Source organism: Macaca mulatta, chromosome 13 (assembly GCF_049350105.2).
Source record: "Macaca mulatta isolate MMU2019108-1 chromosome 13, T2T-MMU8v2.0, whole genome shotgun sequence".
Classification (NCBI taxonomy): domain Eukaryota; kingdom Metazoa; phylum Chordata; class Mammalia; order Primates; family Cercopithecidae; genus Macaca; species Macaca mulatta.
This window is the reverse complement of record NC_133418.1, coordinates 78,688,951-78,705,653: the sequence shown is the minus strand read 5'-3', so window position 1 is coordinate 78,705,653 and position 16,703 is coordinate 78,688,951. Positions and strand designations below refer to the sequence as shown.

The following is a 16,703-nucleotide window of genomic DNA, read 5'->3' as shown; positions in this document are numbered from 1 at the left end:
GGACTCGAGGGAAGCTGAAGAGCCTCGTTCTTATCACCTTCCTATAGCCCACATCCCATTTGGCTCTTGGCACTGGGGGAGGAAGTGGGGTTCCATGGAAGTTCTCGTAAGTCTTCATTCAAGTGGAGAGTAAAGTAGCCATCCATCCAGGTGTCAGGCAACAAGGGCTATCACAAAGGCATTCAGGCTGAGGGGGAAATGCTAGGAGTGGCCCTCCTAAAATCAGGGACCACCAAAGATGCTATCACGATTATTACTTAGCATTTTTCTTGAGGTTCCAGTCAACACAATCAGACAGAAGAAATGAATTAGAAGTATAAGTACTAAAAAGGAAGAGGTAAATTAATCATTAATAGCAGGCAATTTGAAAAATCTAGGAGAATCAACTGGAAACTGTTACAAAAACTGAGGGTTCGGTATAATGGCAGGGCACAGAAATGATAAACAAAAGTCAATACCTAGCCTATACGTGTGCGACCAGATGGAAGACATAACAGAAGAAAGCCCCCATTTACCAGAGGAATTTAAAATATAAAATAATAGCCTGTATTATTTTGAAGTGGATTCCATTACAATTAACATATAAACCCAAAACAACTGTGCTCTAAATAAGATACCAGTTTATTTCTTTTTCATATGAAAGTTATCTGAAGGCTGATGGTCCAGTGACCATTCCTAGGACTTAGTCCTTGTCTTTATGGTTGTAGGTGGCTGCTACTACTTTAGGTATTATATCCTCATTCATGCAATATACAGAATATATAGAAGAACATATATGTATGTGTGTATATATGTATGTGTATATATGTGTGTGTGTATATATACATATGAATATATGTATAAATATATATGTGTATATATACCCCCCCCCACACACACACATATATATAGAGAGAGAAAGAGAGAATATATAGAAGGAGGAAAGAAAAAGAAGAGTAAGGCTCTTCCTTTTAAGGAGACTTCCACACATCTGATTGCCTAGAACCTAGTCATATAACTACACCCAGCTCCAAGCGCAGCTTTTTTTTTTTTTTTTTTTTTTTTTTTTGAGACAGAGTCTTGCTCTGTCGCCCGGGCTGGAGTGCAGTGGCCGGATCTCAGCTCACTGCAAGCTCCGCCTCCCGGGTTTACGCCATTCTCCTGCCTCAGCCTCCCGAGTAGCTGGGACTACAGGCGCCTGACACCTTGCCCGGCTAGTTTTTTGTATTTTTTAGTAGAGACGGGGTTTCACCGTGTTAGCCAGGATGGTCTCGATCTCCTGACCTTGTGATCCGCCCGTCTCGGCCTCCCAAAGTGCTGGGATTACAGGCTTGAGCCACAAGCGCAGCTTTTAATTCTAGTTCATGGCTACGTAGCTATGTGCCTGGCTTAAAAAATAGAAAGTAAATGTTCTCTTACAAAGGAAGAAAGTGAGAATAGATATTGGGACAACCAGCAATCTGCCATAAAATGTCATAAGAAATTTATAAGATCTATATGAGAGAATTTTAAAATGCTTCTAAGGGACACAGATGACATGAAAATGGAAAGACACAAAGTATTATTGGATAAGAAGGGAAGACTCAACATCATAAAAATATCAACTCTCCCTAAGTTAATTTATAACTTCACACATATTCACAATAAAGACATCACCAGGATTGTGTTTTAACTAGACAAATGATTCTAAAGTTCATATGGAAAAATAAACAGGAATGGCCAGGAAATTTTGAAAAATAATATGTAGACTGGTACTACCGAGTGTTAAAAGGCATTATAAACCTGCAATAATTAAAAGAGTGTGGTATAGAGTGACGTTGTAGAATAAAAGGTACAGGAAAAATCCAAGTGCATGAGAGGATTTAGTACTAGTATTTGTTGATGAAGGTGGTATTTCAATCAGTGAGGAAAAGTGACCTATTCTGCATATGGTATTGAGACAACTTACTAAGTTTCTGAAAACAAGTGAAGTTGGATATATATCACACATCTTTTATCAGAGCAAGTCCCAAATATATCAAAGACTTACATTTATCAAATGAAAACATAAAAGTACTAGGAGGAACCTTGGGAGAATACTTTTATAACTTTGAAATGGGTAAAGCCTTTCAAATTAAGACTTAAAATCCAAACCCATGTTATAAAACATCAATTCAATTACATAAAAATAAATAATATTGGCATGACAAAACCACCATAAGCAATGCCAAAAGTCAGACAAAAAACTGGGATGTTTGCAATTCTTATCTTACTGTATGCCCTTTCATGCTTGAAGTTTGTTTCCTAATATAGAAAGAGCTCCTAAAAATCGATAAAAAACAAACACCACAAAAGAAAAATGGGCAACAATTCATGGAAAAAAAATACAGATCTCTTTTGAATATATGAAAATATGCTCAAACTTACAGAGAAACTTAATAATATAATGAGATATTGTTTTCACCTATCAAACTACCAAAACTTGATAATATACCATGTTGGCAAGGATGTGGGAAGCAGGCACTGTCATATGTTGCTGATGGAAGTATAAATTGTTCTGCCTCCAAGAAGGGCAGTTTGGCGACATCCATCAAAATTCACATTCTTGTAGTACCTGATTCAGAAATTTCTTTTCTAGGAAATGTGTACAGTTACCTTCACACATGTGTGAAATGTCCTATGTAGATGGTTATTCACAGCAGCATTGTTTGATAGCATATGCTAGAAGTATCCTAAATGTCCCCCAATAAATACAGTGGAGTATTATGTAGCCACAATAAAGAATTAGAAGGCTCTTTAAGTGCCAAGACAGAAAGAGCTTCAATATATATTAAGTGCAAAAGATAAAGTCCCAAAGAATGTGTACAGTATAGTTAAATGAGGGGAAATGAATATATAATCATATTTTCTTATTTATATATAAAGTATGATCAAGAGAATATACAGGGCATGAATAAAAAGAAATCGCCTGTAGAGAGAGAAAAGGGTGTCAGGGAATGGATGCAGGAGGGAGAATTTTTACTGCATGCCCTTTCATACTTTTTGGTTTTTTGAACACATGAATGTATTACCTATTGAAGAAAAATTGAACGAAACTGTAAATAGATAAATGAGTATAGGCTAGTCACATTGGCTCACATATTAGGAAAGAAATTTTGCTGGGTTTCCCCCCTTCTATTAAAAAAATGACCCCCCTCTTTAAAAAATGTCCTATTCCTCAAAAGTACCCTGGCCTTGCATTTGAGGACCGAGTACACAGGGACTAATACCTGGGCAGTTGTCCCTCTTTGCAAAGCTGTCAGTCTCCAGCAAGTTTGATGAGTACTTGCTACCTGCCTGACCATGTCCCCTGAACACTGAACACCATGGGAACCCTCAGGAGAATAGACAGCCTGCCCGGTTCTGCCTGCCAGCAGGACCCCAAAGTAAGCAAGGCTGGGAAACCATTATTCCCAATCTTCCTCCCCAGGAGTGTCTACAGGCCCCTAGCAAAGAGGCAGCACTGAAAACATACAGCCAGGAGACTCCTGGGGCAGGAATAAGGAGTGGAAATTCAGAGATCCTGGGGTAGCAGTGCTGGTAAGAAAACCATGAAGGAATCTCTTAGGGAAAGACTAGCTCTTTCTCTTCCTACCACCTTCCACCTCCACTGCATCTTGCCCCTACCCCCACCCCTGAGCCATCATAGGCACTGAGCTTCCCTGAGCCATCCCATCCACTGAAACCCCACTCATGAACTGCTTGCCACTGAGAGCCCAGTGCCAGGCAAGTTTAGTCCCAGAGGTGTGAGCTCTTTTCTTTATAATGGAACTGAAGACCCCCCAGAGAAATAGGAAGTCCTGGCAATGGCCCTTCTGGGTCCCGGAAGTCTTTGGACCCACTCTAACTTTTTCTGTCATTAAGGAAAGGAACATAAGTCCCTAACTCTTCCTGGACTTGGTTTTACATGGACAGTTAGAGTTTTCAAGAAATACAGAGGGGTAATTGGAGGAAGTGACCAGGGGCAGGCTTCAGGCCTCAGTGGCAAGACAGCAGGAGGAAGCATTTTGGCCAGGGCCTCCCCTAGTCACAGCCAAGGGCAGCTGCTGCGTGCTGCCTGCTGACCATGCTTGGCTGTGGCAGCCACCCTGGACCACATTTCTCCTGGGGAGAAGAAAGGGTAGAAAGCAAAGGGAGGGTAAGCTTCTGGGGCCAGTGCAGGGGCAGGCAAAGAAGAGCAGGAGCTGGGGAGCAGTGAGGCCTTCCTCCTTCTTTGCCCCGCCTGAGGCAACCCCGGGCAGAAGGAAAGGCGGAGCCTTGCAGCCTGAGTCAGAAAAGGGGCAAAGTTCAAGCTGGCTTGGAATCTTCTGAATCCACTCAATTTATGCAAAATTAGAAGAAGTCCTTCCTCGGACATAACAAAGGCTTTGAAAAGAGTGCTTAGGGGGTGGCATTTGGGGTATTTTATGAAGTTGGGCTTGGTGACTGGCATTAGAGGAAGTCAACCAATGTGAAGGCAGGAGGGCAGAGGAGCGCGGCACACGGGGACAAGGATGCTGGCTTGCAGGGCAGATCCACCAAGCCTTCACCACCTGTAATCACCTAACTTCTTCTGGCTTCCATTGACTTATTTCTGTAAGGGTAGTTGCCACGTGTGCTTGTTCTAGCTCACAGTACTGTGCAATGGAACTGTTTAATGGAATTCACAGTGCTGAGCGTGGACCGTGAACTGCGAGGTGCTTCCCACACATAAAGAAGCATCATTGTTGTTCCTTTTTCAATTAGTATCACCATTGTGCTGATCGTGTGTGCCATGGGGGTTGGCAGCACTGGATACTACAAAATAGAGGAAATAGAGGGGCATGTGACTCAGTGGGGCCCCAGCTGTCAGCTTCTCAAGGACTCGGACATTTGCAAGTAGGCAGACAGTTCACCCGGTTCCCTTGAACTTGGTTCCTTCATGAAGAAAGTGAGTGTGACAATGTTAAAGACCTTCTACTTTACACACATCATCAGTCCTTCAAATAAGCCTACAAGCAGGAGCGTGTCATTCTGATTCACCAGATAAGGTCACAGACCAGCAAGGTGACTTTACCAGGACAAGGCTGCAACCAGTGCTACAAACTCAGGCCCTGAGTCCCAACCCAGTATTTGTCTCACTGATCCATCACCCATAGCCAGAGCTGGGCCTTGACCACACACAGTGGCCAGGGTCGGGGTGAGGGAACCCTGGTCCCAGGGGCTCAGCTTGGTTGGGCTCACTGTTCTTTCTGTAGTTCATGAGCATTTGCTTAGAGCAGCACATTTTATATGCTCTTTTCTCTCAAGAAGTCCCAGCTGTAAGCAGAAACGGGGTCATGGGTACAATGCAGGCAGGTCCTAAAGTGCTTCCTGCCCCACCTTTGCGCTCAGGCCTCGATCCCCGGCAATGACCGGAGTTCACATCTTGACACCAGCAGGCCCCCCTGCTTTCTGTGTGCAGAGGAATGGGCCTTATTTGCAAGACCCGTCACCCTCCATCCCAGAATGGCTGTTGCGGGGAGCCCAGGGTGGAGACCACAATGCAGTCTGGGTTCTTCTACGGGATCAGGCTTGCAGGTTCCAGGCATGGTGGCAGGGAATTCTTACCTAGAACCCCAAAGTGTAAAACAGGCCCCAAGGGAGCTGCACTGCTCAAGACTGGCATGCCCCTATGGCTCTTGCTTGCCGCACAGAACCACGTGGGCTCTGTGGGTCCAGGTGATTATAAGCAACGTGCTTGCCTTCCTGCCTCCAGACCTTTCCCCCACCCAGCCTGCTGGCCCCTAGGAAAGAGATCTTACAAATGCGTTGTGCTCATGCAGGCAGGATGCTTATTGCTGTTAGCATGCATTTCAAATTCTTTTTCCTAGCATTCCAGGCTCTTTGAGCAAAACATTCCTGTCTTGCTTCACCATTCACTGCGGCCCAATTCTCTGGCCTCCTCACTACCTTTTGCATCAGGTATATTGGCCTTCTCCTCTCTCCCATCTTCTCTCCTCACAGTGTATCCGACCCTTACCTCCTAGCCAAGTTTCTCTTGAGGGGCGCTATTTCCTGGAGGCCCTCACTGCCTGCACTAGCTGTTTGTGGTCTCCCGCTCTGACACACAGTAGCTCGCTTGGTGCTCTATAAAGTAGCGCCTGACTCTTAGGTGGTTTTATCTGTTTCATTGATGTCTCTATGTGTCATGCGGGGACCCCCAGCTGATCCCCATGGTTAGTTCATGAGGGACAGGGGTAGATGCTTCTTTCTTTCACAGCAGGGTCTGACTGATATGAATATGGGTGCATAGCAGGGCTTCCATATATACCCACTGACTTAGATCTATGAAACCACAGCAGTTGATATATTCCTGGGGTTACGGAAGTTCCTCCCTCTTGCTGAAGAAAGCGGAGGTGCCATTAGGGGCTGACTAACGTGAGAGACAGCCCCTGGACTCGGATGGGTTTCAAGAAATGCAAGCTTCTTTCAGGACTTTTTTTCTGGAGATTTCCCTAAGATATGCACATACCTTCAACTCAAGAAGATTATATTGGGGTGAGTGGCATATTGACAATATGATTCTGGCCTATCTTGCAGGGATTTGAAACTGGACAACATCCTTCTGGATGCAGAAGGTCACTGTAAGCTGGCTGACTTTGGGATGTGCAAGGAAGGGATTCTGAATGGTGTGACGACCACCACCTTCTGTGGGACTCCTGACTACATAGCTCCCGAGGTAAGACCTGTGTGCAAAGGTTCACCTCCTCCTGGTGCCAGGACCGAGGCTGGGGTCCAAACCCATGCACTGGGGTCATCTAGTGGTACTGGGGGAAGGCTCTGGAAAACCAGGATGGATTCTAGGGAGGAGGGAGAAAAGAGAAGGTAAGAAGTTTGCTGATTGATGTCTGTCAAGAAGTCCTAGTGTTGGGGAGATGATGAGTGAAATGAGAGTAACAGGCTATTTCCCAAACCTGGGCAAGTTCTCATTGAACATCTCTTCCCATCCTAGTCCAGAACCACCAATAAATCTTTGACCAAGAGAAATTTGTTGACTTTTATTATTGTTTTCATGTCTTTAAAATCAGAATAGGGTGGGCACAGTGACTCACGTCTGTAATCCCAGCACTTTGGGAGGCCAAGGCAGGCAGATCACTTGAGTCCAGGAGTTCAAGACCAGCCTGGGCAACATGGTGAAACTCTGTCTATACAAAAAATACAATAATTAGCCTGGCATAGTGGTGCAAACCTGTAGTCCCAGCTACTCGGGAGGCTGAGGTGAAAGGATCAATTGAGCCCAGAAGGTTGAGGCTATAGTGAGCCATAATTGCACCATTGCTCTCCAGCCTGGGTGACAGAGCAAGACCCTGTCTCAATTAAAAAAAAAAAAAAAGTAAAAAATAAAATCAGAATAAAGGAGCATTACTGATCACGGGAGCACTTCACTTTATCAGCTATAATTTACTAACAGTAAAACCAGGAACTGTTTGCCATTTCCCGCATAGTGGCAGCTGTATGCTGTGGGTACACAGGATGGAGCAGGAAGAGGAGAGTGACTGCACCTCATTGTATACAGATATCAGAGATATTCACTGTGGCCCATTCCAATAGATCGCCTTTCGTGAAAGTTGTTTGGGATGTTTTGCTCGGCATGAAGTGTTTGTTTGCCTTATTCCTGCCCAAACTGAGAGATACCTGGTGTGATATGATTCAGGTTTAAGACATGGCCTGTCATAGACAATCAAAATGATCTTCATGGTTCTGAGACATGTAAGATAGGAAAGAAGTACCAATCCCCACTAACATCGCCCATGGCGGATCAGATAGGTATTAGCCCATTCAGAGCTCATTTCTTTCAGTGGGCATTGTTAGAGCACCTGCTAGGCACAAAGCAATGTGGGGGATAAAGAAATCACTGAGACACTTGTCCTATTCTAAAGAAACTTTTGGTCTAAAGGGAGTGACAGATAAGTAAACAACTAATTAAGCAGAATAAATAGGCACATAAAACAAGATGGTATCCTCAGGGATCAGGAAAGGCTTCTTGGAGCACCTGGTGGATGAATTGAGTTGTAAAGAATGAGGATTTCCTTTGACGGAAGGGGTGGGGAGGGTATTCCTGAAAACAACAGGACTGGAACGGGGGCAGGACAGGAAAGGAGGTTCAATGTCCCTGGGCCCTGGATCCTTTGAGGGTAGGGTCTGTGTTTCTAATCTGGGTACTGCCAGGATCCAGCACACAAATCAGGCTCTTATAGAAAGGTTTGTTAAAAAATGAGAACTTATGACCTTCCACCATGAGCAAAGGCCAAGGGACAAAAACATCTTGGGCTTTTCCAGGACAGTTAAAAAGTGTAGCTAGATCATAGGGTTTCCTGGTACTCATTGTAATGAATGAGATTGGGATAAAGACCCAAGGAATGTGGCTTTGATCCTGTAGTATCTGTGGACCCACTCAGGGTTCCAGTGGAGGAGGGTCCTAGTCAGATCCATCCCAGGAAGAAGGCAGGCCACAGCCATGCAGATCAGAAGGCAGGGAGTGAGGGACTGACGGTCGGGAGGCTTCACAGACCAGACAAGACAGGGGAGGCCTGAGGAACATCTCGAAGTGAAGGTGATGAGTAATAGGTGGTTTCCCTTTAGAACTTTTATCTTCTAAGAGATCTGAAGAGTAGGGATTTCAGTCTCTCTGCGAGTGTATTCCCTTAGCAAGAACACTAGGAATTCAACCTTCAAGGAGCAATAAATGAAAGTGAGAGCTTTCAACAGGGAACTGCTTTTCTCATCTTCTTCATTCATTCTTCATTGTCAGAATACTCAGTTCCAGTTCCTCTGTAAGTTGATGCCAGAGTCTAACAGTTGACAGCCCATGGTATAGTTAAGGACCCAACCCAAGACAGAACGTTCGCTTTATGATGAACAAAACAGCCACTCAGCTTTCATGAAAAGCAATCCATTGATGAGACTCACAATGAACAACTCTGATCTCTGTTCACAATGAAGCACAGACACTCTTCCTTCCTGCTCTAGCCTTTGTGCCCACTATGCAGAAACATCTCTGCACTGGCAATGACAATCCCTGGTCTTGCTGTAGGCAAATTACAGCTGATAAAGGTACTGCTGCCTTCATCGAGGGCTACTGGGAAGATTAAATGAGATTATGCCTCTAAAGCATTAGCCCAGTGCCCGGCCCACAGGGAGTGCTGGCTAAATGGTGGCTTCATTGTTATCATCATTGTTGGGATAGGAAACACAATCCTGAGAATTGAGTCTTGAGTCCAGACTTGTCCACAAATGCATACATGTGACCTTGATGAAGTCACAAAATGTTTTTGAGTCTCAGGTTTCTCATCTTTCAAAGGAGCCATAACTCCTGCCCTACCTACCTCATCAAGCTGCTTTGAGAATCTGAGATTAGAGCATGGAAATGCTTGAGAAAGCAGAAGCCTCTATTCAAATGGGAGAGGTGATAAGCTGCTGAGCTAACCTCAAAACCAGAGACACCTTCGGAGGCAGGAGCTCTGCCCCAAGGCTTCTCTTCCTACCACATGGTATGCCCCGTGGCACCCCTCTGCTTTCTCCACTCCCAGCCCCTGCTCCCCAGGAAGTGGCCACCAGCCTTTGGTAATGGCATCATCAGGCCCAATGCCTTCTCCCTTCTCTCCAGCTCTGACACACTTGAGGGGTTGGCTGCCACTCCAGGTGCCTTCCCGTGGCATGGAAGCCTTGCCCTTCTGCCCAGATCCATTGCCGACAGTTAAGTAGGAAGCAGATAATTAGAGCCAAGCCTTAAAGGAATCTTACAAAAGATGCCACCCAGAACGAGAAGGCTGTGGAAGGGGCCTGGAGCGGGATGGCAGGGTGGCTCTGCAGTTTCCACAGCACCATCCAGTCTCAGCACACACAAGCCACCTTCTCCCCACCCCTTGAAGGCACAGAACCCAGCTGCCTCCCTCCGAGAAGCTGGAGGGCGGCCACTGTAGCACCCAGTGTGCCCTGAGCCCGGGAGAGAAGGGAGCATGCCCGGTAGATACACAGAGTGGCCATGCATGCTAGCCAGTCACAAAATGTTGACTGTCTCCTGGATGATAGAACAGGCTGGCCACAGCAATGGGCTCAGGAGCATGTTACAGCTCCTACCCTCTGGTACCTTTTAGTTGCACTGGGGAGACAGTTGGCCATGAAAAAATAACTAACAACGCAGTGGTATGTGGAAAGTGAGAAAGTGCCTGCAACTCGTAGGGACAGGCAGGGGTCTTAAGTTGGGCGCTGTGTCTTTCCAGGGTGAGGGAGGAGTTGGCATTGGCTTTGGAGCACAGAAGAATCGCTGGCTCCTCCGGACAGTGGAGCCCATGGCTCTGACCTTACAGCTCGAGGAACACTAACCACTGGGCTTAGACCAAAGGTATTAGCTAAAAAGATTACCAGACCCAAGTAATGTAGAGTTGGCTGCATTTGCTCACATTCCTTTTCATTCCAAATTCAGAAGATTCCTAAACTGTGAGTGTTTTAACTGTTTCTAAATGTTTCTTCTATCCAAATCTGTCTAGTTAATCCTAAGCAATTTGTAATCTCTAGAAGGGTATTTTGAGTAGACCACAGAAAGTCCAGATACTTGAATTCAGCCTCCTCTTCCCTGGCCACCATGAAATCTGAGAACTAAATTGGAGCCTTGTCCCCAGCCTGAGACATTATCTGCCCAAGGTGTCCTATGGGCTGGAATGATGAGGCATGAACTTTACCTTGTTTTTCAGGGTCCTCAAAGTGTTCCCCCTTTCAGGACATGCACACCAACCTTATTTCTCCTTCACTTTTTGAAATTCTTTATAGAATTATGGACCTGGATAGGCCATCTCATCCACCCTCCTGTTCTGGGCAGAGCCATGCCTAATCCTACTCTAATAAGAAGAGAAAATAATTGTGGAATGGGAATATCACTTCATGATCTCCTCCTTGTAGAGGGGACAGCTCAGCATTTATTTTTCCTCTGAGCCAAACACATCATTGACCTGCTACATATTTTATTTATATATGTTATATTTTAAAGGCATACTGTAAAATACAAAGCTCTCTATAGCTGAAAGGTGATATTAAATTCTAGTCTTTTCTATTGGATCTCGTCTCCATATATATGATATATATGTATGAATATATATGTGTGTGTGTATATATATATACACATCATTGACTTGCTACATATTTATATGTGTGTGTGTATCATGTATTTATGACATATGTGTATGGAGAGCAGACCAAATAGAATAGCCAATCAGAAAAGATCCTTTTTTTTTTTTTGGAGATAGGGTCTCACTCTGTTACCCAGGCTGAAGTGCAGTAGCGTGATTATGACTCACTACAGCCTCAACTTCCCGGACTCAAGTGATTTTTCCACCTCAGCCTTCTGAGTAGGTGAGACTACAGACATACCACCATGCCCAGCTAATTTTTTTTTTTTTTTTTTTTTTTTTTAAGAGACAGGGTCTTACCATATTGCCCAAGCTGGTCTCGAATTCCTGGACTCAAGTGATCCTCCCACCTCAGCCTCCCAAAGTGCTAGGATTACAGGTGTGAGCCACTGCGCCCAGCCAGAAAAGATGTCTTGTATTCAGTAGCATCATGTCATACATGCATTTAATCTGAGTGAATTTGACTCTACACCTTTGGCTAGAGGAAAAAAGAGAGACAGAGAGCATAGATAAGACAAGTGACTGTTGTCAAAGGCAAAATGTACCAATCAAGGAGATGGTTTGATTCTGGCTATTACAATAGGGGGTTCATTAGTGAAAGTGGCCCCAAAGGAAAGGAAGGGGGCCTAGGGTTTCGTAGAGGCAAAGCAGGGGATTCCTCAGTGTATCTTATGGGAATCATGATGAACAATAGAGATGGGTTTTTTCTTAGAATATGCAAGAGTATAGTAGTCCTTTATAGGTAGACCGTGACAGGGTGGGGAGACTTATTCATTGCAGTTTCCTCTCCAGAAGCACAGGGCTCAGGTAAATTCAGTGTTGCACCATTTAAAGAAGACCTCTGCTCACCTTTCCACTCAGGCAGTGAGCTGTGCCCTGCACTGTGTGTGAGATGGGAGATGTGACCTCGCTGCACTCTGAGTCACTTACAGCTCGCTCGTTCTCTCAGTCTGCATTGTGCTCCCCTGACCCTGATTTTAGTGTCAAAATATGCAGTTTTTTCAAATGTGGCCCTCATGCCAGTCAGGAACTTTCTCTGGTGCTCATGTTCCCATTGGAAGACAGACTGTCGATATTGACTTTGGAAAGACGATAGCCGGCCCCCAACATAGTGCCTCCAAACTCAGCTGCCACTGAATTTGCTGATTTAGAACTTCACATGGACTAGGACTCAATGGTAGGGAGGAGTGAGTTAAAATTGAAGTCCTTCCCACGGGCGTTCGTAGCACGGGTGTCACTGGGGTGGGAGCCTTTGATGGTGCCTGACATTGCCGGTTTCCTGAACAGATCCTGCAGGAGTTGGAGTACGGCCCCTCCGTGGACTGGTGGGCCCTGGGGGTGCTGATGTACGAGATGATGGCTGGACAGCCTCCCTTTGAGGCCGACAACGAGGACGACCTATTTGAGTCCATCCTCCATGACGACGTGCTGTACCCGGTGTGGCTCAGCAAGGAGGCGGTCAGCATCTTGAAAGCTGTGAGTCCCTGCCCCTCACCCATGGCTGTGCTCTCCTGGGCTCCTCCCCTACACACACACACACACACACACACACACACACACACTCCCTTCTCCCTTTCTCTGTCCAGCTTTCTCCCTCCCACTTCTGCTCATCACCATGGAATGGGAAGGACTAAGGGCAGTTGCCACTGGGAGTTCAGGCGCAGTGCAGAGGGCTGCTGCCAAGAGAATGGGGCCTGAGATGACTTGCTCTTCTGGTGGGAAAAGGAGCACATGTCTGTGCTTCCTGAGATGAGGCACTGTTTACATCTGTGTCCTCCAGCCTTTCAGAGGGAACAGAAGCAACTCAACTTTGCTGACATCACCTCTGCCACTTCCGTCACTTCCTTACCTGTGGCCTGTCTTCATCAGGGACCTGTGAGGGAGAACAGAGAGGAGGGGAGGGAGGGTGGGCACTGCCCAACTGTGTCCATGACAGCATCGCTGTGGCTCAAGAGCCAATCAGAAAAGATCTGGTCCACTGGAAATTCATGCAGTCCCGCTGGATGTAGACACATAATACAGAGACAGACTCTGCCCTAGGAATCATCCCTCACACGGGAAAACCCCTTATGCTTTCTCAGCACAGCCATCTCTATGATGTAACAATGCTTGTACTGTGTCAAGTGAGTGATGTTACCTGTACCCTTTTGAAATCCGTGAAAGCTGAGGTGCAGGGAAGTTAAGCAAGAAGTCTGCCCAAGGTCACCCCTCTGAGCTAAGACAGGACGAGGGTGACAGCCCAGGGACCATGACTTCCAGAACTTGGCTTCTTCCATGCATCCGAATGCCCCAAAATTCAGTCGTTTGCACATTGTAGTCACAAAATTTGCTATCTTCAAGTGTCTTCTGCACTATTAGTTGCTTTTCTTGTTCTTTTAATCAACTTCCAATATTTACCTGATTATATGTATTTTACGAAGAATTTTTTTTTTTTCTTTTTTGAGACAGAGTCTCGCTGAGATGGCCAGGCTGCATCGTAGTGGTGCTCTCTTGGCTCACTGCAACCTCCTCCTCCCGGGTTCAAGTGATTCTCCTGCCTCAGCCTCCTGAGTAGCTGGGATTACAGGCACCTGCCATCATGCCTGGCTAATTTTTGTATTTTTAGTAGTGACGGAGTTTTACCATATTGGCCAGGCTGGTCTTGAACTCCTGACCTCAGGTGATCTGCCCACCTCAGCGTCCCAAAGTGCTGGCATTACAGACATGAACCACCATGCCCAGCCTGTATTTTACAAAGAAATTTTATACCATTATCATAGGTAGAAAATCAGTATCCCTTGCCATAATGAATTAATGTAATTTTTTTTCGAGCTGGATTCTTGCTCTGTGGCCCAGGCTGGAGTGCAGTGGCGTGATCTCAGCTCACTGCAACTTCCGCCTCTCAGGTTCAAGAGATTCTCCTGCCTTAGCCTCCCGAGTAGCTGGGATTACAGGCACACACCACCACGCCCAGCTAATTTTTGTATTTTTAGTAGAGTTGGGGTTTCGCCATGTTGGCCAGGCTGGTTCCTAACTCCTGACATCATGATCCACCCACCTCAGCTTCCCAAAGTGCTGGGATTATAGGCGTGAACTACCATGCCCTGCCTAATGTAAATTATTGTATACAAATTTTTGAAAGATCTAAAACCATTTTGTAGGTATCTGAGGATGCATGTACCATGTTTTAGAAAATTCCACATCAGAACATGTTACCCTTTTCTGTAGTTTTTTTTTCTCCTTCCTTTCCTTTTTCCCTCGCCTCATTCCGTCTTTCCCCTCTGCTCTTACTCTTCTTCCTCTCTCTTTCATTCGTTCATTCAATGAACTACTATCTATTGAGCGCTTCCAACATGCCAGGCATGGTGCTAGATGCCGAATAAGTATTGGTGAGCCCTGGTCTCTGCCTTGTGAAGTTTCCAATCCAGTGAGATTATTTGTTATTTTTAATAAATTAAAAATATATCAATATGTAGCCACAATTGGGATAAGAGAAGTGAAGGAGGCAAATAGAGTATGTTCATTCATGCATTCATTTATTAAACAAATATTTATTGAGCATCTAGTAATGACTATTTTATTCATTTATTCCATAAATATTTATTGGCAGGCATTATGCCAGGCACTGGAGATACAAAGAACACAGTCCCTGCTAACAGACTAGTGAATAAATGAACAGACAAATGACTGTATATTATACTCAATGGTAACAAGTGCAAAAAGACACATGCAGCGGCTCAGCAAATGAGGAGTAACAGGCTGCATGGGGAGCTCTTGGGTCTGGAAACACCTATCCCATGAGGGGACACTAAGGGGAGGTTTCAGTCAGGTGGCTACTGGGGGGAAGGATGTCTGTTCAGAAGGAACAGTGAGTATGCATGCCTTGGACTAGAAAACATCTGCCAGGGTGGACAGCCCAAAAGGAGCTCAGGGAGAGTGGGTGCAAGGAGGGTGATGGGATGGCGGTGTCTGAGTATGCAGGGCTGCTGCTGCTTCTTTTTTTTTTGAGACTGAGTCTCACTCTGTCGCCCAGGCTGGAGTACAGTGGCGCGATCTCGGCTCACTGCAACTTCCCCCTCACCGGTTCAAGAGAGTCTCCTGCCTCAACCTCCTGAGTAGCTGGGACTACAGGAATGCAGCACCATGCCTGGCTAATTTTTGTATTTTTAGTAGAGACGGGGTTTCACCGTGTCAGCCAGGATGGTCTCGATCTCCTGACCTCGTGATCCCCTGCCTCTGCCTGCCAAATGCTGGGATTACAGGTGTGAGCCACTGCGCCTGGCCTGAGTATGCAGGGCTTCTTATGCCACCATGAGAGCTTCTATTCGATTCCCAGTGCAGGGCTAGCCCTCGGAGAACCAGGCAGGGGAGTGACCTGGCTGGTACACCTAGAAGGTAGATCTGGCTGCTGGGGAGAGCATGGTTTGGAGGGTGCCTCTCCTGCCAGCCTCCAAAGTCCTCCGCCCTTGCCCCAAGCCAGTGAGAAGGCCTCAGGGGTACTAGTTTTATTTAGGGGAACTAGTTTGTCCAACTTTCCAAATTCAATGTGTGTTCTGGGCCAGGCCTCTCACTCCGAGCTTGGTTCTTGCTACTCATGGAAATGACTTCTGTTGCACTTTTCTGCCTTGATGTCTTCAAACCCGCATTTCTCCTCGGCGCCCTGTGGCTCTTTGAAGCTTTCAGGATCCCTGCCTTGGAGCCTCCCAGCCACATTCACTGGCTCAGTTAAGCCCTTCTGTGTTACAGCCCTCCTTGTCCTTGCCCTCTGGGACTGGGTCTCCTCTGGTGTTGGGCAGCTGCTTCTCCATCTCCTTTGCTACCCCTTCTGCTGCCCTCTGAGTGCCGACATTTTCAGAGGTTGACTCAGTAGTGTGTTCTCAGTGAGGCTTTTTTTTTTTTTTAATACAAAAAGCTAAAACTTGTCCCCTTCCCTATCCACCTTTATCCTGCTCAGTTGATCCCTAATAGCAGTTTCACTTTCTAATCCACTATATGTATATTATGTATTATGTTTATTGTCTGTTTTCTTCCACAAGATTGAGCTTCATGAGGGCAGGAACGTTTTCCAGCCTATTTCTCAGACGCATCCCAAGGACTGAGAACAGTGCCAAGCACATTGTAGGAGCTATGTAACTGGTGAAAAACAGAAACAGTTCTTAGCTCTCTGTTCTTCCCATTTTATCACAGATTGCAAAGTTAAATGCCTGCAGGAACCCAGCAGGAGCCCTGGAAGGTGAACAGGACTGGGTGGGGCAGGGTAAATGGAGACCCCTGATGATCCCCTAGCAGCAATGAGGACCTCACCTCACCAGATCTGGCTTTCCAAGAGAAGCACAAAATCCAGATTTTTATGTAAAATCTCAAAACGTTAACTGATTATAACTAGTTCAATGAAACGATTATAACTAGTTCAACTGAGAGCCAAGGAAAACTTCGACCTGGGTGCCTCTTGGGTGACAGTCTTTGAGGGACCCCTGCTCTTCCCAGCTCCTTGCTGGTGTCACTCACCGGCCCCTGTTCAGCCAGACCCATCTTCCAGCCTCCAGGCCTGTGTTTCCGGTTCCCTACTCACTTCCCCCCCTCAGCTGGCCAGGGGTCCCT

General features: G+C 45.9%; 1 protein-coding gene across 3 annotated transcripts in view; it reads left to right on the top strand.

The window, feature by feature from the left end:
• Positions 1-16,703, top strand: part of PRKCE (protein kinase C epsilon) — a 538,158-nt gene that overhangs the window by 488,661 nt on the left and 32,794 nt on the right. For all 3 annotated transcript variants that reach the window (XM_077958601.1, XM_028831616.2, NM_001257741.1), the window contains 2 exon segments: positions 6,538-6,676; positions 12,411-12,599. In XM_077958601.1, the coding sequence (XP_077814727.1) occupies positions 6,538-6,676; positions 12,411-12,599 (328 nt within the window).